Here is a 26,586-nt window from a genome sequence, read left to right as displayed (position 1 = left end):
AATCTTAAACAGCCAATAAAAATCAAAAGAATTTTATTCATAAAGAGCTTTAAATTTAATCAGTACAAAAGAAAACGAAATGTTTATAATTTAGAACAATTTTCAGGTTCAATCAGCAAATGCGATGTACAATTTCAAGCATTACACTAAAAACTCATTCTCAAGTCAAAGCAAAAAACATCTTATCTCATTATAATTAAAATACATTCGCTTTGTATCTCATTCCTACTCTCATTTTCATTTTAGATCTAACAATGAACAGACATACACACAACTTTTTTGAATCACTCTTCAACAAGAACATTATTACTATTAATAAGTTTAGTACACTTTATTACTGGGTTTAAATAAATTCGTTAACAAAAAAAAAAGTTAGAGACGCTATTAACAATGTTTGAGTCTCCTGTCGGTTTCATTTTCCTTTTTTGATAATTTACAATTGTTAAAAAAAATAGTAATGGATTAAATGCAACAAATCTTTTTTATAAATCTTCATCATCCTCGGGCAAAGCAGTTTCTTGAGCCTCTTTGAGATCCTTTTCGATCTGTTGTTGCCAATTTGGATCCATCGTAACTTCTGGTGGAACTAAAGCAGGCATGGCTACGAATTCCAGATTCGGATCACCAATCAGTTTACGTGCTAACCATAAAAATGGCTTTTCGAAATTATAATTTGACTTAGCAGAAATATCGTAATACTACAATTAAAAAGATTTTTAATTAATTAACAATAAATTATTTAATTGTTTTTTATTTATTTACCTGTAAATTTTTCTTTCTGTGAAACACAATACTCTTTGCTTTAACTTTCCTATCCTTAATATCAACTTTATTTCCACATAAAACGATTGGAATATTCTCGCAAACTCTCACTAAATCTCTGTGCCAATTGGGAACGTTTTTGTAAGTTACTCTCGATGTTACATCAAACATAATAACAGCACATTGACCTTGGATGTAATAACCATCTCGCAGGCCACCGAATTTCTCTTGTCCGGCTGTATCCCAAACGTTGAAGCGAATCGGACCCCGATTAGTGTGGAAAACTAAGGGATGGACTTCTACTCCCAATGTTGCGACGTATTTTTTTTCAAATTCACCCGTTAAGTGTCTTTTAACAAAGGTTGTTTTACCGGTACCACCATCTCCAACCAAAACGCATTTAAACGTTGGCATATCTTGTTCAGCAGCCATGATTTGATTTTTCTTATTAAAACACCTAACGAATAAAATAAATAAATTATTAGACTATAACCGGGAAAAATTCAAGAATCATCATGTGGCTTAAAAATCAACGACCCAAAAAACACGTCAAAAATAAAAAGATAGTGTGGAAAAGTGTAATATACCGAAAAATCACATTAAAGTGTCGATTTGACGTCACGTTTTATGACGCATGGCTAAACCAGAACGTTTCTAGTTCTAGTTTTACACTATCACTAGATCTAACACAATACCTAGACTAGAACCATTCGGGTCTGAAGACGCTCGGCAAAACCCGAATGTTCCTAGTTCTAGTTTTAATGCAATAAAAATATACAACATAGTGTGATATTTTATGCTAACTAGCGCTACCTACCACGGTCACTAGAACTAACATTAGACCTAAAGCTAGAAACATTCAGGTTTAGTGGTCTTAAGGGGGTATGCCACCTTTGAAATGAAAAAAAAAATCATTTTTTTTTGCTTAAAAGTGTTCTTTATACTGTCTAGAATGAGAATCCAATGACAGAAAACATTTGCGGAATGTTGATTAAAAAATTGATTTTTGTAACACACCTCACCGGAAATACTAAGATTTCTGTATCCACTTTTTGTTTCATTTTTTATCCATTGTATATGCAGGTATTTTGACAAAAAAGTAAAAAAAAAACATAAAATATCATTTTTCAAAAACGCTATTTAAGTAGGCTTTCGGGTACCTGAATAAACAATAGCATCACAAAAACTCATTTTCGTAGAAAACTTTACCCGACTTCTATCGAACAAAGGAGTAATTCCAAATATAAAGTCAAAAATTTGTAAAAAGTGTAGTTACTGGAAAGGTAAAGAAGATACTGAGGAATTTCAAGATTGGGTCGAAGATCATAAAGAAATATGTGATATAAACCATGTCGGATCTTCAGGAAAAATGGAAGTGGACTCCGTCATAGAGATGTTTCAACGATCCGAAGAAAAACATAATTTGAAGTGCTGTTTTTACGTAGGAGACGGAAACAGCAAAACCTTCAAAGGTATTATGGACGCTCAGCCCTATGACAGTGTAATAGTAACCAAAAAAAAAAATGCGTCGATCACGTTCAGAAAAAGATTAGGAGGCAAAGGAAAATTAACAGGAAAATTAATTGATGAACTTTCCTTATATTATGGATTGGCTATTCGCAGAAATTGCGATTCAGTGAAGGACATGAAAAAAGAGATATGGGCTACTTTGTATAATAAAATTTCAACAGATGAAACTCCAAAGCATGACAATTGTCCAGTTGGTGCCGACTCATGGTGTTCCTGGCAAAAAGCGTACGCCGCTTTGTCAGAAATCGATGAGTACACTCACAAGCCAGCAATCGGCAATGATGTTTTCAACGCAGTGAAACCTGTGTACGAAGAACTATCAAGGGAAGATCTTTTGACAAGTTGTTTACAACGCCGCGTTATGGTCTATCGCACCAAAAACTATTCATAGTGACAAGAAAGTAGGTTTTGTGTTAGTTCTAGTGCTAGTGTGAAACTAGAACTAACACTAGACCTACAACTAAAAAGTATCGCGCAAGGTCTATAGAACATAAGGTTACCCAATACCGATTCTCCTCCTCTGAGAGGCAAGGTGGGTCAGTGACGTAGCTGGTTCTATGAACAACACAACACGATGCGAGGTTTGAATATTTTATATAGCCTGTGCCACAGTATAGGCTATCTTTTATTCTGACTGTATCGAACCAGTGACGTCAATCTGCGTGGTAATAATCGGTACTACAGAGGCATAGGGAATGAGGTAACCTTATGTTCTATACACCTTGGTATCGCGTTTAGCCGTGCGTCTGAAGTGTTAGTTCTAGTTTTAATGCAATAAAAATATACAACATAGTGATATCTTATGCTAATTAGCGCTACCTACCGCTATCACTAGAACTAACATTAGACCTAAAACTAGAAACATTCAGGTTTAGCTAATTAGCGCTACCTACCACTATCACTAGAACTAACATGAGACCTAAAACTAGAACCATTCAGGTTTAGCTGTCTTAAGAGACACATGGCTAAACCTGAACGGGTCTAGTTCTAGGTCTAGTGTTGGTTCTAGTTTTAGTGCAATAAGAATATGCAACATAGTGATATCTTATGCTAATTAGCGCTACCTACCGCTATCACTAGAACTAACATTAGACCTAAAACTAGAAACATTCAGGTTTAGCTGTCTTAAGAGACATGGCTAAACCTGAATGGTTCTAGTTCTAGGTCTAGTGTTGGTTCTAGTTTTAGTGCAATAAAAATATGCAACATAGTGATATTTTATGCTAATTAGCGCTACCTATCACTGTTACTAGAACTAACATTAGACCTAAAACTGGGAACATTTCGGTTTAGCTGTCTTAAGAGACACACGGCTAAACCTGAATGTTTCTAGTTCTGGGTCTAGTGTTAGTTCTCGTTTTAGTGCAATAAAAATATGCAACATAATGATATTTTATGCTAACTAGCGCTACTTACCACTGTCACTAAAACTAATATGAGACCTAAAACTAGAAAGACTAAAAACGAAATGTGAGCGATCTCAGTTAATAGATTTGAAATTTTTTTCTTTAACTTCAGGTTTAAGGTCAAAAAAAAAAAGGACTAAATTTTTAAAACATTTCCTGTTCCAATTTTTAAAACAACCGAATCATCCTGAAGAAGAAACAATAAAAGTTTCGAAATATTGATGTTTTAAAAATTTAGTCCTTTTTTTGTTGACCTTAAACCTGCAGTTAAAGAAAAAAATTTAAAACTAGAAACATTCAGGTTTAGCTGTCTTAAGAGACACATGGCTAAACCTGAATGGTTCTAGCTCTAGGTCTAGTGTTGGTTCTAGTTTTAGTGCAATAAAAATATGCAAGATAGTGATATCTTATGCTAATTAGCGCTACCTACCACTGCCACTAGAACTAACATTAGACCTAAAACTAGAAACATTCAGGTTTAGCTGTCTTAAGAGACATATGGCTAAACCTGAATGGTTCTAGTTCTAGGTCTAGTGTTGGTTCTAGTTTTGGTGCAATAAAAATATGCAACATAGTGATATTTTAAGCTAACTAGCGCTACCTACCACTGTTACTAGAACTAACATTAGACCTAAAACTAGAAACATTCAGGTTTAGCTGTCTTAAGAGACACACTGATAAACCCGAATGTTTTTGGTTCTAGGTGTAGTGTTAGTTCTACTTTTTGTTCAATAAAAATATTCTACATTCAACACGAAATACATTTAAAACTAGAACTAACACTAGACCTAGAACTAGAAACATTCGGATTTAGCCCCAAGTCTCTCAAGACGGCTAAACCCAAATGATTCTAGTTCTAGGTCTTGTGTTAGTTCTAGTGGTAGTGTTAGTGTAAAACTAGACCTAACACTAGACCTACAACTAGAAAGTATCGGGTGTAGCTGTGCGTCTGAGGTGTTAGAACTAGTTTTAGTGCAATAAAAATATACAACATAGTGATATCTTATGCTAACTAGCGCTACCTACCACTGTTACTAGAACTAACATTAGACCTAAAACTAGAAACATTCAGGTTTAGCTGTCTTAAGAGACACACAGCTAAATCTGAATGTTTCTAGTTCTAGGTCTAGTGTTAGTTCTAGTTTTAGTGCAAAAAAAATATACAACATAGTGATATCTTATGCTAAGTGACAAATAAAGACTCCTTGGGAACGATGAAAAATTTATTTTTATTACAAGATCAGTGCAACATGATTCGAGATTTAAAATCTCTTCATCAGGCACGACTAGAAACACAAAATTAGAGCAAGAAATTGTTATACATAAATTTAATTTTGTTTAATTACCGTCAATTCCTTACGGAGCATAAAATTGACCATCTGACAAACAAGGTGAAATTTGGAGGCGATTGGAAGAAACAATAGGCATTACTAAAATTTAAGGCCTTAAGGGCAAGTTAGTTTAGTTAAAAATATTCGGAAATCGAGAAAAATGGCCACTTACTTTTCATCGTTAAAAAACTGGTTTTAATAAAATTGAAATTAATTGAACTGTTTAAATCTGAAAGGGGAAAAATTATTTAGTATAGTTAAATTAAACAAAATTAAATTTTTGTATAACAATTTCTTGCTCTAATTTTGTGTTTCTAGTCGTGCCTGATGAAGAGATTTTAAATCTCGAAACATGTTGCACTGATCTTGTAATAAAAATAAATTTTTCATCGTTCCCAAGGAGTCTTTACTTGTCACTTACAACCCACGATGAACATTGAATCAATTATCGCCATATCTTATGCTAACTAGCGCTATTTACCACTGTAACTAAAACTAACATTAGACCTAAAACTAGAAACATTCAGGTCTAGACGTCTTAAGACACACATATAAATCTGAATGTTTTTGGTTCTAGGTGTAGTGTTAGTTCTACTTTTTTTTCAATAAAAATATTCTACATTCAACACGAAATACATTTAAAACTAGAATTAACACTAGACCGAGAACTAGAAACATTCGGATTTAGCCCCAAGTCTCTCAAGACGGCTAAACCCAAATGATTCTAGTTCTAGGTCTTGTGTTAGTTCTAGTGGTAGTGTAAAACTACACCTACAACTAGAAAGTATCGGGTGTAGCTGTGCGTCTGAAGTGTTAAAACTAGTTTTAGTGCAATAAAAATATACAACATAGTGATATCTTATGCTAACTAGCGCTACCTACCACTGTTACTAGAACTAACATTAAACCTAAAACTAGAAACATTCAGGTTTAGTTGTCTTAAGAGACACATGGCTAAATCTGAATGTTCCTAGTTCTAGGTCTAGTGTTGGTTCTAGTTTTAGTGCAATAAAAATATGCAACATAATGATATTTTATGCTAATTAGTTCTAGGTGTAGTGGTAGTTGTACTTTTTTTTCAATAAAAATATACCACAATCAACTAACGTTAAATACATTTAAAACTAGAACTAACACTAGACCTAGAACTAGAAACATTTGGATTTAGCCCCACATCTCTCAAGATGGCTAAACATTCAGGTTTAGACGTCTTAAGACACACATAAATCTTAATGTTTTTGGTTCTAGGTGTAGTGTTAGCTCTACTTTTTTTTCAATAAAAATATTCTACATTCAACACAAAATACATTTAAAACTAGAACTAACACTAGACCTAGAACTAGAAACATTCGGATTTAGCCTCAAGTCTCTCAAGATGGCTAAACCTGAATGATTCTAGTTCTAGGTCTTGTGTTATTTCTAGTGATAGTGTAAAATTAGAACACTAGACCTAGAACTAGAAAGTATTGGGTTTACCACTCAAAAATATGCGTTTTAACCAAATGCTGCAAAAATATATGGTAGTAATGACGTCACGTCGAAACTTTAAAGTGATTTTTCAGTAAATTTCACACTTTTCCGCACTTTTTTTTATTTGTAACGGCTTACTTGAATGATTTCCCGTCGATTTTTAAGCGTCATGACGATTCTTGAATTATACCTAAAACGGCAAAGTACAGATTAGATTTTGAGGTTAGGGCGGGTTCCTAACCTAAAATAAACTATAACAAAGAAATCTTTTAATTCTTACCTTATTTTTTTTAACGAATTCAATAAAAGCGATTAATAAATCTTAGAAATATAGTTACCTTCTTATTTAAATACAAAAATTAACCTCTTCACCTGAACGTTATCGAAACCGCATGGAAAATTCCGTGATGAAAAAGCGAGAAATTCTGTCGATTGTCAAAGAGCGACAAGATTATCTGATTAATAAAACGAAAATGATCGTGAAATCAACACGTTAAACGTTTGAAAGTGTTTAAACACGTTGAGAATCGTTTTTAATTTAAATGGTGAATGGCGCCATCGCAACGTATCACAGGATTTTGATATCTAAATGCCGACTTTAAGAATATTTTTTGAGCGTTTTACAAGTGTTCGGATGAAAATACGCGAACTAATCGATCATAGACGAGTTAGAAAACTTACCTTTGCAATAAAATCGTTCGATAAACACGGATGGACTGGAAATACAACGATGACACTTACTAACCGCTAAAGTCGTTAGAGCTCACAATGGCGTCCCCTCGTGTCTGAACCAAATGATTCACCAACCAAAATCAAGTATTAAACTAAAGTGTTTTTAATATAACAACGATTTAAATTCGATAGTAAAAAATATTGCAAAGCGATTTTGGTGGTTAGATTTTGAATTAAAACATAGAATTTTTGTAAAAAAATTAGTTTTTAATAAAATTGATCGTGACGTCACGGGTGATTTTGACGTCAGGTGCGCGTGCGCATTAAGGTGTCAGCAGTGCAGAATTGCCGAGTCCGGTTGTCCGCTATCGATTTTCAACGCGAGAGTCTAGTGTCGGTTCCTTACACACATTTAGTTTTAGTGCTCTGTCCTATATATGTGAAACGCGTTTAGAAATACAATTTTTTTTTCTTGAATGGGATTTTTATATAAAAGCCCAGTTGTTCACGGTGTGTGACTGTAGCCGGTGTCAAGATGACCAAGGATAGATTGGCGGCACTTGTCGCTGTAAGTTTCTTTTTTTATTCAATAGCAAACCGATTAAAACCAAACGAAAAAAACCATAAAAAATCGCTTTATATCAAACATTTTTAAGTTATTTAACGCAAATTTCAAATTAAATCAAATTTATTATTATTTTTTTGTTTTAGAATAGTTTTGTTTAGGTCAAGTGTTGGAGAAAATAGGTTAGGTAGAAAGAAAATTAGTTTAAATGTCATTATTTTTGCCCCGCCCGCTATTTTTTTTTGTTTTGTTTCATTTAATTGAATTGCGTATATTTTTCTTTAATAAAATTAATAACAACATAATTTTACACGAAAAACGCGATAACATTTATTTATTTATTTTATTTCTTTAATATTTATTTATCATTTTTGTTTTAATTGTTTTCGATATAATTGAAATTTAAATCATCCATTTTTAGTGATTATCCAATGAGAACGCGTTAAACAGATGTAACCATGGCAACAATTCTTTTAGTTAAGTTAATAGAAGTATTAAATAAAATCAAATAAACAAACTCTTTAGAACAAGAGGAACAAATTGCTTAAGACGACTTATCAAAGCAATAAAAAGTAAGTACTTGATTAAAGATGTGGTAATCCCAAAATATTTTTGGGTGTAAATGCAATCTATCCAATCTACAGGTGACTTACAACCGACTTCTCATCTCATTGTCAGAATGACCCACTTACCAAATGTTATTTACTACTTCTTCAGTGAAGTTGTGTCAATTCGGTAATGATTAGTAGAAACTTGTTAAGTTAATAGCACAGTTATTCAGTTAATTCCTTTTCTTTATCACCAGCTACACTTACAAGGGAAGTATTAGAACTGGCCCTCACTGATTTTGTTGAAATTTGGTACAGCGATAGTATGGCCAAAAATAAGGTTTACGTATTTTTTTATACGTGCTAATAAAGCCCCTGGGGCGAGTTATAAGGGTTGGAAATCGGGGCGAAATATATATATTCGCTTATAGGCTGAAAACGAAAATAGCTATCGAAATGTGGTAAATGTAAACTGATATTCATTTTCAAAGAGCTTTCCATTGATATATCACACATATATCTGAGAGCTTCAGGGGGTAAACTACCCCTAGTTTTTTGGAATATTTTAAAAACTACCCTGTCGATTTTGGCGATAATATGTGTCCTTATAGTACGTTTAAAAATATTAATGACGTGTTTTTTCTTATTTGTCTCTGACCATCCCCTACAAAATTACGGGGTATGATAGATATCCTCTTTCCTTGAGAATAATGTGATAAACTATAACACTTTTCAACAGTATTTTGAAGGAAACCATAAATTAGTTGTAAATTAAGATTTACGCAGTAAAATAAACCCTATACGACATCAAGGGGCGGCTGGGGTTAACTACCCTAACCACCCCAAAAATTAATTTTTTTTGCGAAAATTGTCGATTACTACTTATTAGGTAGTACTATTGTAAGAACTTACAAGGGTTAGAAGTTTGGGGTAGAAAATATATTTTCGCTAATAACTTTCATACTCTTACAGAAAAATATTTTTTATCCTTATTCTATTTAAATAACACAAAAGTTAGGATAATTGTATAAATATTTATTAATAATGAGTTAAAAAGACTCTGACAAAAGAATGGTTGACTATCACAAATTGTATTTTACATTATTAATTTAATTTCTTTTTTTTTACTTGTTTTATTCAATATATTGTTGGCAATAATGAAAATCATGGAAAAAATGTTTTAAACACAACGATTGTTTACACCATGCACAAGTTATAACAGCTATATCTCCACAGATATCGCACGTAGGTTTTTCATTGAAAAAGCAAACCTCCACGGGATTTTCAAACTGTGCTGGTCTCTCCTCTATATAGCCAGATGCAAACCAGGCGTATTTAAAAACATTAATAAATCGTGGGGAAGACAACTGGTTATGCGTTAAGGATTGCAATTTTTAAATATTATCTTGCTGATACAAATTAACATCGTACTGGTAGAGAATAACTTGATCAGAAAATCTTCTAATAAAATTTTTCCATATTCTAAAACCAAATACATCCAGGGGTTGAATTTGACCTGTTGTCCCTGCAGGTATAGACAAATATTTAAACTTAACATCCGATGGAGTTATTGCACTAATAATTTCAGGGCAGTGGCCACTCCAAGAATCCAGTAATAGTAATGATTTGGGTCCGGTGTTTGGGAAATAGACATTTTGTAGCCAATTTTTCATATAAGCAGAAGTCAGTTTACCAGACTTTGATGCCAAAACGAATATGTTATCTCCTTTGAACATTGTATTTATTACCCTCCGTCCAAACGTACCAGAGGATCCTTTTAAAACAATGAAAAGAGGAGAAAATAGCTTTCCATTTGCAGATATGATATGCGTGTGCGACTAACCTCACACTATACAAGGACAAGGGTTATCACTTTACAACATTCAGATTTAACACAACTGATAGAAACAATGATTATCAACAATACATTAAATAAAAATAAATTAAAAAAAAAACAAAACTAACAATGTAGAATACAATTTGTGATACTTAACCATTTTTTTTCAGTTGCTTTTTAACTCATTATTAATAAATATTTATATAATTATCCTAACTTTTGTATTATTTAAATAGAATAAGGATAAAAAAGCTTTTTCCGTATTAGTATGAAAGTTATTAGTGAAAGTATATTTTCTACCCCAAACTTCTAACCCTTGTAAGTTCTTACAATAGTACTACCTAACGTATAAAAAAATCATCGTGGTAAATTGCACCAAAATCGACAAACAATTTTCGCAAAGAAAAATAATTTTTAGGGTTTATTTTACTGCGTAAATCTTAATTTACATCTAATTAATGGTTTTCTTCAAAATATTGTTCAAAAGTGTAACAGTTTATCACATTATTCTTAAGGAAAGGGGCTCGGAAAGGGGTTATCTATCATACCCCGTAACTTTGCAGGGGTTGGTTAGAGGCAAATGAGAAAAACCACGTCATTAATATTTTATAAACGTACTATAAGGATACATAATATCGCCAAAATCGACAGGGTAGTTTTTAAAATATTCCAAAAAACTAGGGATAGTTTACCCCCTGAAGCCCTCAGATATATGTGTGATATATCAATGGAAAGCTCTTTGAAACTGAATATCAGTTTACATTTACCACATTTCGATAGCTATTTTCGTTTTCAGCCTATAAGCGAATATATATATTTCGCCCCGATTTCCAACCCTTATAACTCGCTCCAGGGGCTTTATTAGCACGTATAAAAAAATACGTAAACCTTATTTTTGGCCATACTTTCGCTGTACCAAATTTCAACAAAATCGGTGAGGGACAGTTCTGATACTTCCCTTGTTAGTCACAAAAGTCTTCGTACAGGTGAAAAAACCGATTATTTATAAATTTTGCTACATTTTGTTATCAAAATGTATAATATAAAACAGTTAAGCTTTCGTTACTCACCTTTGAATCCTGTGATCTGTTACTCATAGCGGACTACCAGTCCGCACCATAATTATTAGATCTGAAGTGATGCTATTGAATCAGAAAGTTATTTCCAAACAACTAAACGTCTTTTAATGTAATTATGTGTTAAAAATTATACAGGGTCCTTCAGCTCAGCTCCCGTTTTCTGTAGCTCAGTTATTAATTAAGTTAGGAGTTTAATATTTTGCAGGCTATATCTCAGACCGCATTTCAAGAAATTATTGTTGATTATACAGAGTGTCCCAAAAATGTGTGACGCCATGATGATATATTTTTTTAAATGGCACGATTTATCTTTTCTCACATTTTTGGGTGTCTTTTATGGGTGCCTACATAGTTCCAAAATTTTATTGAAATCGGCTGAATGACAGCAGCACAAAAAAATAAAAACGAAAATAAATCGTATTTGCGTCGCTGCTTTTAAAAATTAATCATAATTACAAACAAATCATAATTACATTACAAACTCCTCATTAATACAGTTTCATGTCAAACTTATTAAGTAAGGTCTAGTGGAACCGTTAAACAAGTTCCATTGATTCAAAATTATACTGGCCAAAATCTAGTGTCAAAACTTTAAAGCATTTTATCTTTCTTATGTTAAATTGGACCCCCTACATATTTTTATGTAAATCGATGCAGAATTAAAAAACAAAAATATTTTGTAATAACAACCCCATCACAATTCCTGACATTTAAAATGTTATTCGCCGAAAACTCGTATTTCATCTATTCCAACGGCAATTTTAACTAATAAAAATCGAACGAATGAAAAACAATTTATTTCATAAAAAATATAACATAAATAAACAATACAGAAAACGGAAGCTGAGCTGAAGGACCCTGCACATTTGAGATCTAAAGAATAGAAATTTTGAATGTAAATGATTTTATATAAATTCCATAACTAATAGATATACATAAAGCATCTAATGCTTTATTTTAAAATGAAAATCAATAACTTTGTACAATAATTTATTTACATGTAACTACAAAAATGCGATTATATTTCTTCGAAACATTCGGAACATACTGGAATAGAATGCTCACCACAAATGAATCGAAAACATCTTGTTGGGCGATTTTTTACACGATTGCAAAAATTACATCTTCCTCTTACATTCGATGATGTTTGCGGTTGTTGTTCCGTTCTTATATCGAGCTGAAGAATTTCTCTTATTCTGAATTTGATCGCTCTTGGTATATTACGTTGTTGCAGACGTTCGCCGAGGGAGTCTTCCACCAACGCAACTGATAAATTTTGAAGAAATTCTCTTCGACGAAACCGTATTATTTCTGTGTTATTCAATAAATAAATAACTTGCGTATTTATTCCAGTTACATTTAGCAAGGCGTAAAAAATCGCCGTTGGCCACCTTTGAGTATTTCTTGCACAGTTGTATGCAGCACATAACTTGTCCAATGTATCTACTCCACATTTTGTGCGATTGTAATCCATTATCATGCCAGGTTTGCCAGATTCTTCATCAATTTTGTAATCATGATGTAAACTTGATAACATTCTTGTTTCTTTTAGGAATATATGAAACTAAGGTAATGTTTTTCTGGAAATCGTACATGGTGGATCCAATTGGTCGGCCTTTAGGGTTTGAAAACTCAACTGGTAATTCACGTTTGTTTTTTCTGACAGTCCCCAAAGAAGTCAATTTGAAATTAGTTCTTAGAGTATTGATTAGAGCTAACGACGTAAACCAATTATCGGCTGTCACATTTCTGTTTGAACCTTTTAGTGGTTCGCATAGTCTTTCTACTACAGATTGAGAAGAATTATTACATGAATATCGCCCTGTTGGTTGAATGCCTACGTACACTTCTAAGTTGCAAGCAAAGTATGTCTTTGCATCTGCCAAAGCAAATATCTTAATTCCATATTTATTTGGCTTGCTTGGAATGTATTGTCTAAAGGGGTATCTGCCCCTAAATTCTTCCAATTTTTCGTCGACTGTTACATACTCAAATGGAGTATATGTATTTCTGCAATTTTGAACAAAGATTTCAAATATATCTCTCACAGGAGCTAATTTGTCGATTGATCTTATAAACTTTGTAGCAAAAATTGAAATCTAGTTCGCGTCATAATTAACCGAAATAATTCTATACCTGTTCCGTTCGTGCTCCACAAATCCATAACGTGTAGTCGATAGGATTTCAACACTCCATCCAAATAAAGGAGTTCAATTAGTCCTTTTATTTTCGACAAACTAGTCAGTTTCGTATCCATTTCTCTACTATAGTTTTCTTTGTTTTTTTGAATGTATTTGTTGGTGCAAATCGTAATGATGTTTATTATATCTATGTTGAAAAAATACTTCCAAATTTCTAAATAATTCTTGGCACCTGTTAGCTAAGCTTATGGACTCGGCAAATGTTTTATTATATTCTCGGGACGCGTTCTTACATTTCGACGTGGACCATGTTTTTGCCATTTTGTAGAATTTTTCCCAATGAAATATGGACCTATTGATAGTTCTTGTTCTGCATCCGATACGTCCTGGTCACTAGAAGAATTTTCCGCCTCCTCTCTGTCGGCAAGATTTTCCGCTACTTCGTCATCTTCTTCGCAGTCTTCTAAATTTTCATCGTCTTCTTCCTGTTTTATCTCTTGCAAACACACCTCCATAAGTCGGCTCAATCGTTCTTGTTCTTTTTCGTATGTAGCCATTGCTTATTACACTTTTGAACTTCACAGCACCGTCGCTTATAGCGGACTGACCAAGTAAAGAAGGGTACAAAAACGACTTAAATATTGGCTATATCTCCTAAATAGTGTGTACTCCGGGTACATAGAACTATAAACGTTTACTCCGAAGGGTTTTATTGTCATACCATAAAATATTTTGGTGCCAACTGACACCGCAATTTAAAATACAAAGTAAAGAAGGTTACAAAAACGGCTTATATATTACATAGTACAATAGTGTACTCACATACAATCACAATCGCGTGTGAGTAACGAAAGGTTAATAAGGTTTTATGGATAACACAAAGCATATTCTATTTAAATAAATAAATAAGTTAAAAAAATATCGTTTTTTGATGTCATGAAAATGTTCGTATACTGATTCTTACTTCATTATGATGATTTGGCGATCGTTAATTTTCAGTTCACTTCGTTTAACTTTGGTATATCGTAAACTTTGACTTGTTAAGACATGTTCAGTGTGACAATTGGCCCACATTTACAACATCAATTTACAATGAGCGCCCGTAGAAAAGAAACTAGCGAAGAATTAAGAAATTTAATTGTTAAATTAAAAAATGAAGGGAAATCGTTGAGCACAATCTCAAAACTGGTTAGTAAATCACGATATACAGCGCAATATATCATAAAAAACCTCAAAACTAATAATAATGTCAGCAATAAACCTCGGGCAGGTCGCCCTTTGAAGTCAAACTCACGAGACAAACGAAATATTATTCGTAAAGTATTAAAAGAACCAACTTTGACTAGACTTAGACTAAATCTAGGAAGGATATGGATATTTCAGCGAAGATAGTTATGATATGGCTGTTGTATAATATTTCAAAGCAATTAAATTCCCCACCTCAGTCTCCTGACCTAAATCCCATAGAACATTAATGGGACGAAATTGAAAAAAGAGTGCGAAAAAATAGGATAACGGGCAAAGCCTCCCTTAAAGAAGCGATTTTGAAAGAATGAGAGAATATTACGGCCGATGTTACTAGAAACTTAGTATTGTCGATACAAAACCATTTAAAAACTGTGTTAGAGTAGAAAGGTGGACCGACACGATGCTAGTAATTTATTTAATAGGATTTTTCTTCAGTTATTTTGTTAATAATTCGTTGTACGAACACTTTCGTGTGATCAGAAAAAGTAATTTATCTTTGTTATCTTTTTTAATTCTTACTAATTCTTACTAATGGAACATATTCTCTGAAGGTGCTTTTTAGATTTGCCAAATGACACCTTATTAGTTGTGCTTCCTCATTGGGAAGTGTATCAGACATGTTTTAAAATGTCGACAAGTTTTGAAATGATTCCACATTTCCGCTTTTGTTGCTTCAATCTTGTCTTCTACGTGGAAACAATTTACATTTGCACTTTGTAATTTTATTTCAAATCATTGAGATGAGTAAAGATGTCGGATAAGTACGCCAGTTTGATAAGAAATGTTCCTTTTTACCATTTAAATTTTCCTGGGGAAAATTTATCAGAGGGATGGGATTGGAAACGTTCTTCTATTAAGAATACATTGACTTTTTCATGTAATTCCCAAAGTCGACCCAGTGCTTTTCCCTTCGAAAGTCACCTTAAATTCGTATGCGTTAGCAGTGAAAAAAGCCGCGTATTCAGCGCTCTACTTTTAATAAAATTTATTATTCTGATACACTCATGTAAGACCGCTTTTAATTCTGCAGGAATTCTTTTTGTAGCCAACGCTTCTCGATGTATAGCACAATGGTACGACTCTGCAGATGAAGATTTATTCTCGCCTTCAGACCTGTTATTCTTCCGGACATAGCTTTGACACCGTCTGTGCTTATACCAACAGATTTCTCCCAATCGATTTTATTTTTATTAAAAAAGTATTTAATTTTTCAAAAATTTTTTCTGCGGTGGTGTTAATTAAGAAATCTACAAAGAACGGGTTTTCGAGAACAGTAAACCTGCCTGACTAGTTACGTCCGTTGTTTCATCCAACTGTATAGCAAACCAATGTGATACACGAACTCTTTGTATTAATTGATCTTTTATTTTTTCTGCCATACTATGAATTCTTCTTTGCACTGTATTGTTTGACAACGGAATTTGTGTAATTTTTTTGGCACCATAATTTTTGCTGCTGGTAATATGAGATCTTCAGCAATAGTATGAGGTGTACTTTTTTCAGATATTAGTTGACATACCTTAAAGGAGGCCATTATGGCTGAATTGTTTGATTTGTTGTTTACTGTTGTTCTTTCTTTTAAAAAAATCCGTGTTTTTTTGCTGAAACTCTGGGTGCTTTATTTCAAAATGGTGTCTTAACTTAGCTGGTTTCATAGAATCATTTGCTAGAACCTGGCTGCAAATAACACACTGCGATCGTGTTTTTCTTTCCAGATTCCGAGGATAGAAATTTTGTAAAATCAAAGGATAAATGTTCTGCGCTGCATTGACGGGCCTTCTTCTTGACAGGAAGTTTTACAAAGGAAGTTGCAAACAAAACTGGGTCGAAAAAAACGTATTCTTCCATTTCGAGTTAAAACTGATTTTTTTACATGGAATTTGTGTAACGTTATCTGTTGTTTCATTACCCGTATAATAAAAGCAACTTCATATAAAAGCTACATCATCTCTGCATAAAAACTTCACAATGTTTCTATCAAATCAAGTATGTATAGAGTCAAGTCACTATCAAAACTGCATCATTTCCCTATTGAGCCATATCAAATCTACATCTAGCAATGCACCAAAACTTCTTAAAGGTATTGTAAAATCTCTATACAGTCAATTGATCATCTATTGTAGTCAAAACAAATTTCTTAAACTGGTTACAAATGCTTACTAATCTGCGCGATGACCTTGACATCAAATGGGATTACAAACTAATCCAAGATTTCGAAGCACAAAGAAGGCTATTGTCACATTCCAACGCTGAAGCCATTCAGCTGCTGGAAATACCCAGAAACTCAGAATATTTAAAAAAACTGAACTTCACGAACTTTTATGGTGTCAAAATTAAGTTTCGTTTAAGTAAGATTTAATGGTGAAAATGCATAATGATGCACTTAGCCACTTGTTTTGCTTGTTATTTAAGTACAATTCAATATTAATTGGAATGGTAAATTGATTGAGATTTGGTTATTCTATATTTGTGGCAGTCTAAATCTTAAAGAATAGTTTTTCTATTGTTGATAAGGTTAGGTGATTTAAAAAGAAGCTTTTACTGTAATTTGGAGAATGTGATTTTGATGTTAGTAAACTATCAAATTTGTAAGTTATTTTGTAAAAATATCTTGTTAACTCCGTATAAAAAAATGTGATCATTTTTGGATATTTTTTGTATTTTACGTCAAAACACTTGCTCGTTAATGTTGCTAATATCGATTGCAACTATCCATTATCATAAATGAGCAAACACACAACTCCGTTTTTAAAAACAAACCTTCATTTCCTAGATTTGTGATGATTTTTTATTCTGTAGCGGTCCACAAAGGCTGCATTATAACAAACTTACTTACATAATCGTTTACCATGAGTAAATATTGATTTACATAATTAGACTTGGCGGATAATATCCGCTGAAATGATCCGTTATAGTTTATTCATAGAAAATAAAATTTTTAACATACAAATTTAAAAATGTAATTATAATCGAAGTATTTCCTTTTCGTTATGGCAAAAAATTGTGATGGTTCATTATATTTTTATCGATGATTGTTACGATAAGATTACCCAACGTCACGCAGCGATAATGTACCTAATCATTAGACTCATTACATATGGTCGTGTATTACCGATAAAAAAAATTGAATTGTATTAGGAGCAATAAAATCTTATTTTCTAATACTTTTTCAGTTTAAAACAATATAGGTTTAAATCATAACAATTAAAACTATTTTTTTATTCGATGCTTTATTAGATAAAATTATTAGCAAATTTTTTTCAATGAACATTTTTTTCTAGGCCCAAAGTGACGATGATGATGTCGGTCCTGATGATGTCTCCGTCACCGTCGAAAGCAGGGACGGATTCATGGATGCGTTTTTCGCGGAGGTAAGCATAGCGATTAAATTTAATTTTAATTAGATAAATTATGTAAAAGATAGTGTTTAATAAATTTGTTAAACATATTTGGAAAGTACTTGTTGCTTTATAGCACGTGTAAATATGACTAATTTAAAAATATTTTTATTTGCAAATCTTAGTGTAATTTTTGACTCATTTCGGTATGAAATGACTTCGATATTTCTTACATCAATGTTTATTCATAAATAGACTTATTTTGTGAAAGGTATTTGTCATAACTGCAACCGGTTATTTTTAACGTACCATTTAGTCAGCGTTCCTAGAATTTATCCAATGTTACGTAAAAGGCGTTATTTTATATAGTGTTTGTTAGAATGTTCAAAATTGGATTAAAATTTTCCTTGTATTTTATTAACAACCTTGAAACTTTTAATAGAGCTATTAATAACGTTTAATAAATTTCGAAATTGGAAATAATTATTTATGAACACATTAATTCACACGCACTGTATACACTTGTCATATATATCCCGATGTCTAGCAGTCCTGTCCTGACTGTTCTAAACTTCTAAACAAGGTCTTGACAGGTTGACCAACTACGAGGTGCAGCATAATGGAGTACATATTTCAATGATTAATTCAATGACGAAGAGGGGCTGAACATTTGTATAATCAGGAAAGACTGATAATTTTAAAAAGAACTTCAGAACCAAAGTCCCTTGCCATCCAGAGTACCAAAAAGAAAGTTAAATGTGGCCATTTATTATAATAAATACTATTACAATAAATACAAAAATTTCCTTAATTATTTTCTATATTTTTTTTGGATAATTAATTTTCTTCAGATGTTTGTAAATTACAAGATGATATGGATTTCTATTTAAAATCAAAACTACTGATTGTTGACAGTCGTTTATACTAAATTTGTGCTGTTTGTCAGTATGCCTCGCTGCTATAATTATTTTTAGAAGTTGTCACATGAAATATATTATTTATTATGGATTCTTAGTGTCACTTCTAAAAGGTTCTGTTGTAGTTATCGATGCATATGCCCCGTTTCTAGCAGTAATTTTACAGTTATCTAAGACTTGAAAGAGTAAAACAACTGCACGTCATCCGTTTTTTGAATTGTTGCATTAATAGTTGCTGATGTTTCCTTATTAAAAACCGAAGAATTTTCAGTATGGCTATCACCAGCATTGGTTTTGGCTCCTTGATGTTAAATTATTAGTTTTAGATGTAGCACATTGTTATTCAAGTTTTTCATTATTCTGGCTGGTTCCATTGCAAGGTGCTTTTGTGGTCGTCTTTCACATTTGTTAATATTCATTTTTGTTTTCTTTTCACCTGGGTAATTCAATTAAACAAATTTTGCACTTAAAGGTGAAATGTGTTTATTATCACTCTACCGGTTTCGCTCCTTTCGGAGCATCTTCAGGAGTTCGTCAATTTTTTGAACAACTAAACATGTATGTGATACTTTATTGAATTAATTCACTATTAAAATGTTAATCTCTAAACATGTGCTATCATACATCACTTTTTATTGTATTTTAGGTTATGTGGTTATAATTAATTTTCACATTTGTGTTTTAGTTTCTAACCTACATTAATAAGACTATTCATCTTAATTTTTCATGTATGTCTTGTCTGATAGAAGTGAAATGATTGTAGAGGCAGGGTTAAAGACACAAATTTTAGTAGATGTATCCTGTATGTAAAACGAACACACCTGATAGAACAGTTTTTTGTAACTATATTCCATATTCTTATTCGGGTGTAAAATGCACCTATGCTGATTCTTCTCCTGGATATGGCTGTTAATATCTATGCTCATTTATGTGGGCTCATCTAGTTTATTCTATGTAACGAACTCATTGTATTCATACAATTTTGAAGATGTGAAAGTTTGTTCTTAATCATAGCAGTATGTAATAACATATCGGCAGTCAAAAGTATTAAAATTGAGGTTGAAGGGATGATAATAGTAATATGATTGAAAATTACGACGCAAAATGAGAGATATTTGTGAATTGCATTAGACTCAGCGATCTTAGCTACAAAGGGATAAGATGAGAGAAATTTGTTAAAATGGCTATATAGGAAGCAGTTGGACGAAATTGTCGTGGTTGTATTAGATGAATTTATGATTAGTGAATTTATTTATGAGGGCGTGATTGACAAATAGAAACACAACGCGACACCACAGAGAGAAACTCCGACATTGACAGACAAATGCCACCATAAAAGAAATTGAATTGAGAAAAGCGCCTGGAGTGAACTAGATATTCTTAGAATGTAAAGGAAAGTGTTGGGAGTTCTACCTTGACATAATAAAGGAAATGTTCACTAAATGCATGACATACAGGTCTTTGAGTGGATATTGTCGGTAAAGATGCTACTAAAAGGCAATTTAATGAGAAAACCTACAGTGAAAATGTGATAGGACAACATCAAATATAGTTTTAAAATAAAGCATTCGGGGGCGAGACGAGAAATAGTATTAAATGACGCATTGTAGATATTTTTTGGGTGTGCATCCTTGGATATAAATGTGCCAGTGCGAATGAGATTTTTGGGAACATGAAGACAGTAAATAAGACAGGTTTGGACATTGTTGGAGATCATGGATGTGAAAGAGTAGGCACGGATTGTAATGAGATAACAATTTCAAGCTAATGAGATACGTATCTCGTTGATTGGACCTAAATCTAAAAAAAAAACAAGTGTTATATACAGGGTGTCACAGAAAAAACGCCCCAAGCTGTAACTCTGTTATTTACATTCCGATTTTCATGACCCAAGTATCAAATGAAATGGTTTTATAAATACTATGGCTCATACTATAAGTAATTTTTTTCCAACGCCATCTTTAATTTCAAGCGATTATTAAGTTTTGTTGCTGCGTTATTTTTTTTTCACGTCATTGGATAGAGATTGTTTTTCTGAATCCATGTACAATACATCCATTTTAAATGTAAATTTAGCGAAGAAAAGACACCCTGTATAGTTTTATTAAATAATTAAACTATGTTCAACGATGAAGCAATTTTATTTATTTTTCAGTGCTACATATGTTTCAGAAATTTCTTTCTTCAGGCACGACTGAAAATACCATGACATAATCAAATAGATTTAGCAAATTAACTAAAGAGTAAAAACAATTAAGAAGTAAAAATTAACATTTAAGAATTAAAAGAATTGAAATTCATCGTGACGGTCGTTAACAATTTAAGCGTATTCGTTTAGGAGTTTTGCTTGAACAATTTGAAAAATCTTTCTTAAAATGTGAAAAATGCGAGAAAATTATTTATGGTTTGAAGAGCATGTTATTTATTATTTAGAATAATTTGTTTTATAATAAATAAAATTCTGAAAAACAAAGGAAATGAACTTAGAGCGCGTGTCTTATAGGTAATGTAAAAGTTGACTTACTGGTTTTATCGTTAAAAATGTGGTTTATCTTTAGATTTATGAATCAAATTAAGAATTTATCTGTAAAAGGAAATAAGAGAAGATGAAAAATTATATATGTGATTATTTAGTGAATGTAATTTACTGAATCCACAAAAAATTATTAAAATAAAAATTATTTGAAAAATGAGTGACCCATTATGTGGTATCAACTTTGGGAGACTGTTGTTAGTTAGAGATATTAGTATATTATTAAACTGAAATTGCGTATGCGTTGAATGTGTAATTTGAAAATTAAATGTATTTGATGAATTGTCTATATAGGTTAATATCTATTATATCATTCATTAGAAAGGTTATTGTAATTATTATATGTATGTGAAATTCTTCGATTAAGTCCATCTCCCTTGATTTCCTTACATTTTTGATAAGTTTAACATTTTCAAATTTTATGTTGTGTTTAAGACTATCAATATGTTTAAAGATTGCAGAATTATGTTTTGTTAAGTGTTCTCTAAATCTAATATGTATGTTTCTTCCAGTTTGGCCTATACAGGTAATTCAAATTCGACCACCACCATTGGGATCTCAGAAACCATAAGAGATACAGAAATGGTGAAATGGGGGCAAAGTTGCGTATCTTAGAACTCATCATTTTTCAACTATGTTTTTGGATCTAGCCGTTTTAGTTTTTAAAATATGGCCGAAAAACAAAAAATAAAAGTTTGTAAAAGCCATCTTAAATCAGTATTAGTCTACTATTTTAATTCTAATGTCACTTTCCAAGTATTCTTCATAAGTATTGTTTGTTGGTTTCTTTGGAAACACTTAGAGCACAAGTTACAGCCTCCTAATAAGATTTTCTTTTTTTTTTTTTTTTGAATAATTCATTGAATAATATGACGTATCATTGAAATCAGAATTAATTATCCTATTTTTTAGGTGTGAAAATCAAATAGGGCGTTCATAAAAAAAAATAAACCTGATGATAGTTTCACGAAAACGAAACGTCGGAGAAAATTTCTAGTTGTGTCATAAAAATTTGCCTTAAGAATCTTTTTTCAGACTCACGAAAAACCGAAAAATAAAGAAATTATAGGCAAAAAACGAAAAAGTAACTTTTTTGTTTTTCGGCCACATTTTGAAAACTACAACGGCTAGATCCAGAAACTTAGTTAAAAAATTATGAGCTCTAAGATACGCAACTTTGCCCCCATTTAACCATTTCTGTATCTCTTATGGTTTCTGAGATCCCAATGGTGGAGGTCGAATTTGAATTACCCTGTATAGACCATATTACATTCTGGGCATGTTACTTTATAAACCCCACTCAGTTCACTTTCTTTATATCTGTGTTTATTATTGAATATATGTTTATATATTTTATTTTCGGAAACAAGGACAGGAGATATTCCACATTTATCTAAATTTGCTAAGAATGCCATGGGAAAAAATAAAAAAAAACATTATAAGTATCATTTACAACTACTTTGGGCATTGAAATAACATTTAATGACTGTTATCAGTTTTACGCGCTATTCTTTCCATGGCACACTACTAGTGATTAAGACAATGTTCGGAAAATGTTCTAATTGTTTTTCTCTGCTAAAATTACAATTTATTTTAATGTATTGTACATCAATGGCTGCAGAAAAAAAATCTCTATCCAATAACGTGAAGAAAAACATATTGAGCAATTTGAAAATCAAGATTATCAATCGCTTGAAATTGAAGATGGCGTTGGAAAAAGTTTATTTGTAGCATGAATCATAGTGTATAATACTATGATGCTCGCTTATGAAAATCAGAATGTAAATGACAGAGTTACAGCTTGGGGGTTTTTTGTGTGACACCCTGTATATGCTTTTGTTTTATATATGCTGTTATACAGTGTGTCCCCGTAAGGTATAATTGACGATAAATTTTTGAATTCAAATTCCATTTTTTGCAATTAATGTCTGGATGTCATAAAACGAAATATAACCAAGTTTTACGTCAAATGTCAAAAAATTTCTACTTTTTTCTATTTTTGCCATATTTCTATGTATATGATAGTAAAAAGGCAAAGAATTAAAAAAAAAGTTTTTGTGTATAAACATCATTTTAGTAAACTTCTTGCTCCTTGGTTTTGAGACTTATTTCGCCTTTTTGCTAAACAATCCTTGATGTTTTTCAACTTCGACTGCAATGAAGAACTTGTAAAAATAAATTAGAATCAAATTGAAATGTATGCGATTAAATATTATTTCTTCTTCTTCTATGGCTCTGCAGACCAATCTCTCCCGTCCGACGTTGCTCTTCTCCAATCGAAAGGTCCTGATTCTCAGCGTTTCCTTGGTTCTCCCATGGAGGAAATCCATCCCTGAATATTCCTTCTTCTATTCTTTCGAAGATGTCAACTTTATCTCTCTATGTCTTCGACACGACCCATGCTTAAAATCCTCTATTCTCTCAATCTGCCCGCTCACAATCTATTGGCGTTTCTCTTATTCTTCGTGACACTATAGAGTCTTCATCAAAGATATGATGGTTTTTTCCGTTTTTCTTGCTTTCCTAATACTAATTCTTCAGTATTCGTGACTACCATTTTAATGTTGTGCCACTGTTTTTCTACCGGTTGGGTATCTAGATCTATATAGTTCTGTCAGCTTTCTGGTAATAAATTCAATAACTAGTAATAAGTGGAGAATACTACATAACTGCATAGATGTTAGTGTGTCGAAGATTATAAAAATAAGAAAACACCTCTAAATGCGATAAAAGCATCTCAAATCAAGGCCCCCTACTATTTGTTATCTTCTTGAATGACCTTCTAGACAAATTTTCATCAAGCGTACTAGCTTATGCGGATGATCTGAAACTATTCCGACCTATTTTTGCGGACCGTGATGTTGTCAGTCTTAAGTCGGATTTGGACGTCTTGGTGGAATGGTGTAACCGTTGTCAGCTAAAGATTAATGCCAATAAGTGCGGTGCGGTTAGTTTTACACGCAAGCTGTCTCCTCTTCCATCTTCTTATTATATAGAAGGTGTTCTTCTTGAGAAACTATCTACAATCAAGGATCTGGGAGTAACTTTTGACCGCAAATTGTCTTTTGTACCTCACATTGAAAATATTGCATCTTCTGCAGCGAGGATGCTTGGTTTCGTTTTGCGCACCTCTCGTGCTTTTTCTGATATCGGTGTGTACAAGACCCTATTTTCGACCTTTGTATTGTCCAAATTGGAGTATGGCTCTGTAATTTGGTCGCCACATTATGTGTGTCATAGACTTATATTGGAGAGAATTCAGAGGAGATTTCTCAAATATTTGTCTCTACGCCTGGACGGATCATACCCGGATCGTGGAATTTTTCTGCACTAGTCGTAAGAAGAGATGACCAGTGCATCAAGTTTTTGCAGAAGTTAGTGCAAGGTGAATTGGATTGTGGTTGGTTGTTGTCGCGGATCATTTTCGCGGTGCCTACGCGTGCAACACGTAGTACAAATCAGTTTTATTTGAGGAATTGCAGATCTAATGTTTTAGCCAACTCCCCGGTGCAGAGGATGTGTAAACTAACTAACAATCAATAATAGTGTAAGAGTGTTTATGTGAATTATATTTGTTTTATGGCATGTGTTATTTCTTATTTTCTTTTTCTTGTAATATTGTCCTGTAATTGATCTTTGTTGGGTAAATAAAGTTGGGTAATAAAGTAAATTATTATTATTATTATTATTAAAAGCACACGCTCAACTGAATAGTATATGTACACACATAGTTTCCAAAGCACGCGCCTGAAATTGTTTGCTTTGATTGCTATGTTTACAGTCTTTTTTAGCATTTATACATAAATTGTGCATTAAAAGAAAAAACTATCTATTTATTTTCAAAAAAAATTTTTTGTAATAACACTCAAAACTGATAAAAGATTAAAGTAGTTTTTGATTTTTGGCGTTTGAAATAGCATTTTTTATCGATCTTGGGGATGAAATGAAGGTAGTTTAAATTTCATGCCGACCGCATATTCTATATTTTCTGACTCTGTTGGGGGTAATGGTATTCATGGAATTTGAAATAGATAAATGTGACACTGATTAATGTGTATGGAATAATGTGTAAATAAATTTCATTGTTTACAATCTAATGCAACTGAATGATAATTTAAACGCTAATAGTAGAACATATTAGAAATTAAAATTTTATAGTTAATACATTTTTTCGTTAATACCAAATAAGAATTTTATTTAAATTTTAAACTAATCATTATTATTTATGTATTTGGGTCTAGGTTTCTATGCCACTATTGATAAGAATTCGCTGCATGTTTAAACCATTTAATGGCATGGTGTTTCAATGAATAATTTAGAGTTCATCATTGTGCAAATAAAGCAATTAAAAGATCAATGTAATTTTTTAAACGCGGTAAATTCAATGTATCTTGTCCCTCGATGAATCATACGTTGAAAATGCAACGTATAGAAAGTTTTAAATACCGTGGAAATTGTTTGGGTAAAACAGTTACGTTTAGCTTGGCTGTGAATGCATTGTGTAAGAGTTACTGGAGTTTTTTTAACTTTATTAAAGTCATTGTTTTAGGTTGAAAGTTGTTATTTTTAGAATAACGTGTTTGTTATGTGAAAGAGTCATGAATTTTAATAGTATCTAATATGCATATAATAAGTAATTTTAATTTTCTCTAATGGTAAAAAGCTTTTTTTTAAATTTTATTTTGAGTGAGTTTTCTGTATTTTATCCAACTTTGTGTTAGCGTTTTACAAACAACGCGCTGAAGCTCGATCACACATTCTATTTTCTGTTCGGGCGATAACGCCCTTATCTCTACTGCAGCCGGTGAACGAGAACGCGTGAAAACTCCCTCCTTCTCGTACGCCAACGAACCAGGAACGAAACGTCCTGTTACATTCTTGGATGAGATCCGGAACAAATTTCACGAAAGTGGGTTAAATTTATTTAATGATATCGTGATGTTGGAGTAGTTTTTGAAAATTGGAAAACATTTGATTGTTAAACAAAGGGAAGAAAGTAATAGGAGCAGAATAATTGGGATGGACAAAAAACATAAATAAGAGTTAAAAATAACGTGTGCTTCCTGATATTTTTTCATTCCGCCTGATTCCTTTTTGTGTCGCGCTGAGGTTTTTTATATTTAACCCGCTTCTCGTGCTATATCTCAATCGATACGATTCTCATAAATTATTCATGGCGAAGTTGACCTGCGATCACCAGTTATTGCGA

The 26,586-nt window shown here is 32.3% G+C and overlaps 2 protein-coding genes across 11 annotated transcripts in view; one reads left to right on the top strand and one right to left on the bottom strand.

Moving 5' to 3' along the window:
* Positions 1-16: 16 nt before the first annotated feature.
* On the bottom strand, positions 17-7,287 carry LOC111429232 (RAN, member RAS oncogene family). Of its 4 annotated transcripts, XM_071194580.1 has the most exons (4): positions 6,838-7,095; positions 6,638-6,689; positions 763-1,219; positions 17-698 (listed from the first exon to the last, which is right to left on the bottom strand). In XM_071194580.1, the coding sequence occupies exons 3-4, from the start codon at positions 1,192-1,194 to the stop codon at positions 483-485; spliced, it is 648 nt and encodes a 215-aa protein (XP_071050681.1). In that variant the 5' UTR covers positions 1,195-1,219; positions 6,638-6,689; positions 6,838-7,095; the 3' UTR covers positions 17-482. The 4 variants fall into 4 exon arrangements, with proteins under 4 accessions (XP_071050681.1, XP_022920862.1, XP_022920863.1 ...); XM_023065094.2 differs by lacking the exons at positions 6,638-6,689; positions 6,838-7,095 and adding an exon at positions 7,181-7,287; XM_023065095.2 differs by lacking the exon at positions 6,638-6,689.
* Positions 7,288-7,484: 197 nt separating this feature from the next.
* The window catches only part of LOC111429230 (Syntaxin 1A), a 134,904-nt gene continuing 115,802 nt past the window's right edge, over positions 7,485-26,586 (top strand). For all 7 annotated transcript variants that reach the window (XM_023065089.2, XM_023065092.2, XM_023065087.2 and 4 more), the window contains exons 1-2: positions 7,485-7,739; positions 17,871-17,960. In XM_023065089.2, the coding sequence (XP_022920857.1) occupies positions 7,707-7,739; positions 17,871-17,960 (123 nt within the window). In that variant the 5' untranslated portion in view covers positions 7,485-7,706. The remainder of the gene's footprint in view (positions 7,740-17,870; positions 17,961-26,586) is intronic.

Source organism: Onthophagus taurus, chromosome 2, assembly GCF_036711975.1.
Source record: "Onthophagus taurus isolate NC chromosome 2, IU_Otau_3.0, whole genome shotgun sequence".
NCBI classification, from domain to species: domain Eukaryota; kingdom Metazoa; phylum Arthropoda; class Insecta; order Coleoptera; family Scarabaeidae; genus Onthophagus; species Onthophagus taurus.
The sequence above is the reverse complement of the archived record's forward strand: the minus strand, read 5'-3'. Positions and strand labels throughout refer to the sequence as shown.

What these genes read in the sequence shown, in the direction of transcription:
- LOC111429232 (XM_023065094.2), bottom strand. Translation starts at nt 1,194, where the DNA reads ATGGCTGCTGAACAAGATATGCCAACGTTTAAATGCGTTTTGGTTGGA. An exon ending in ACAGAAAGAAAAATTTACAG is followed by an intron (nt 699 to 762) that starts GTAAATAAATAA and finishes TTTTAATTGTAG; the next exon opens with TATTACGATATTTCTGCTAA.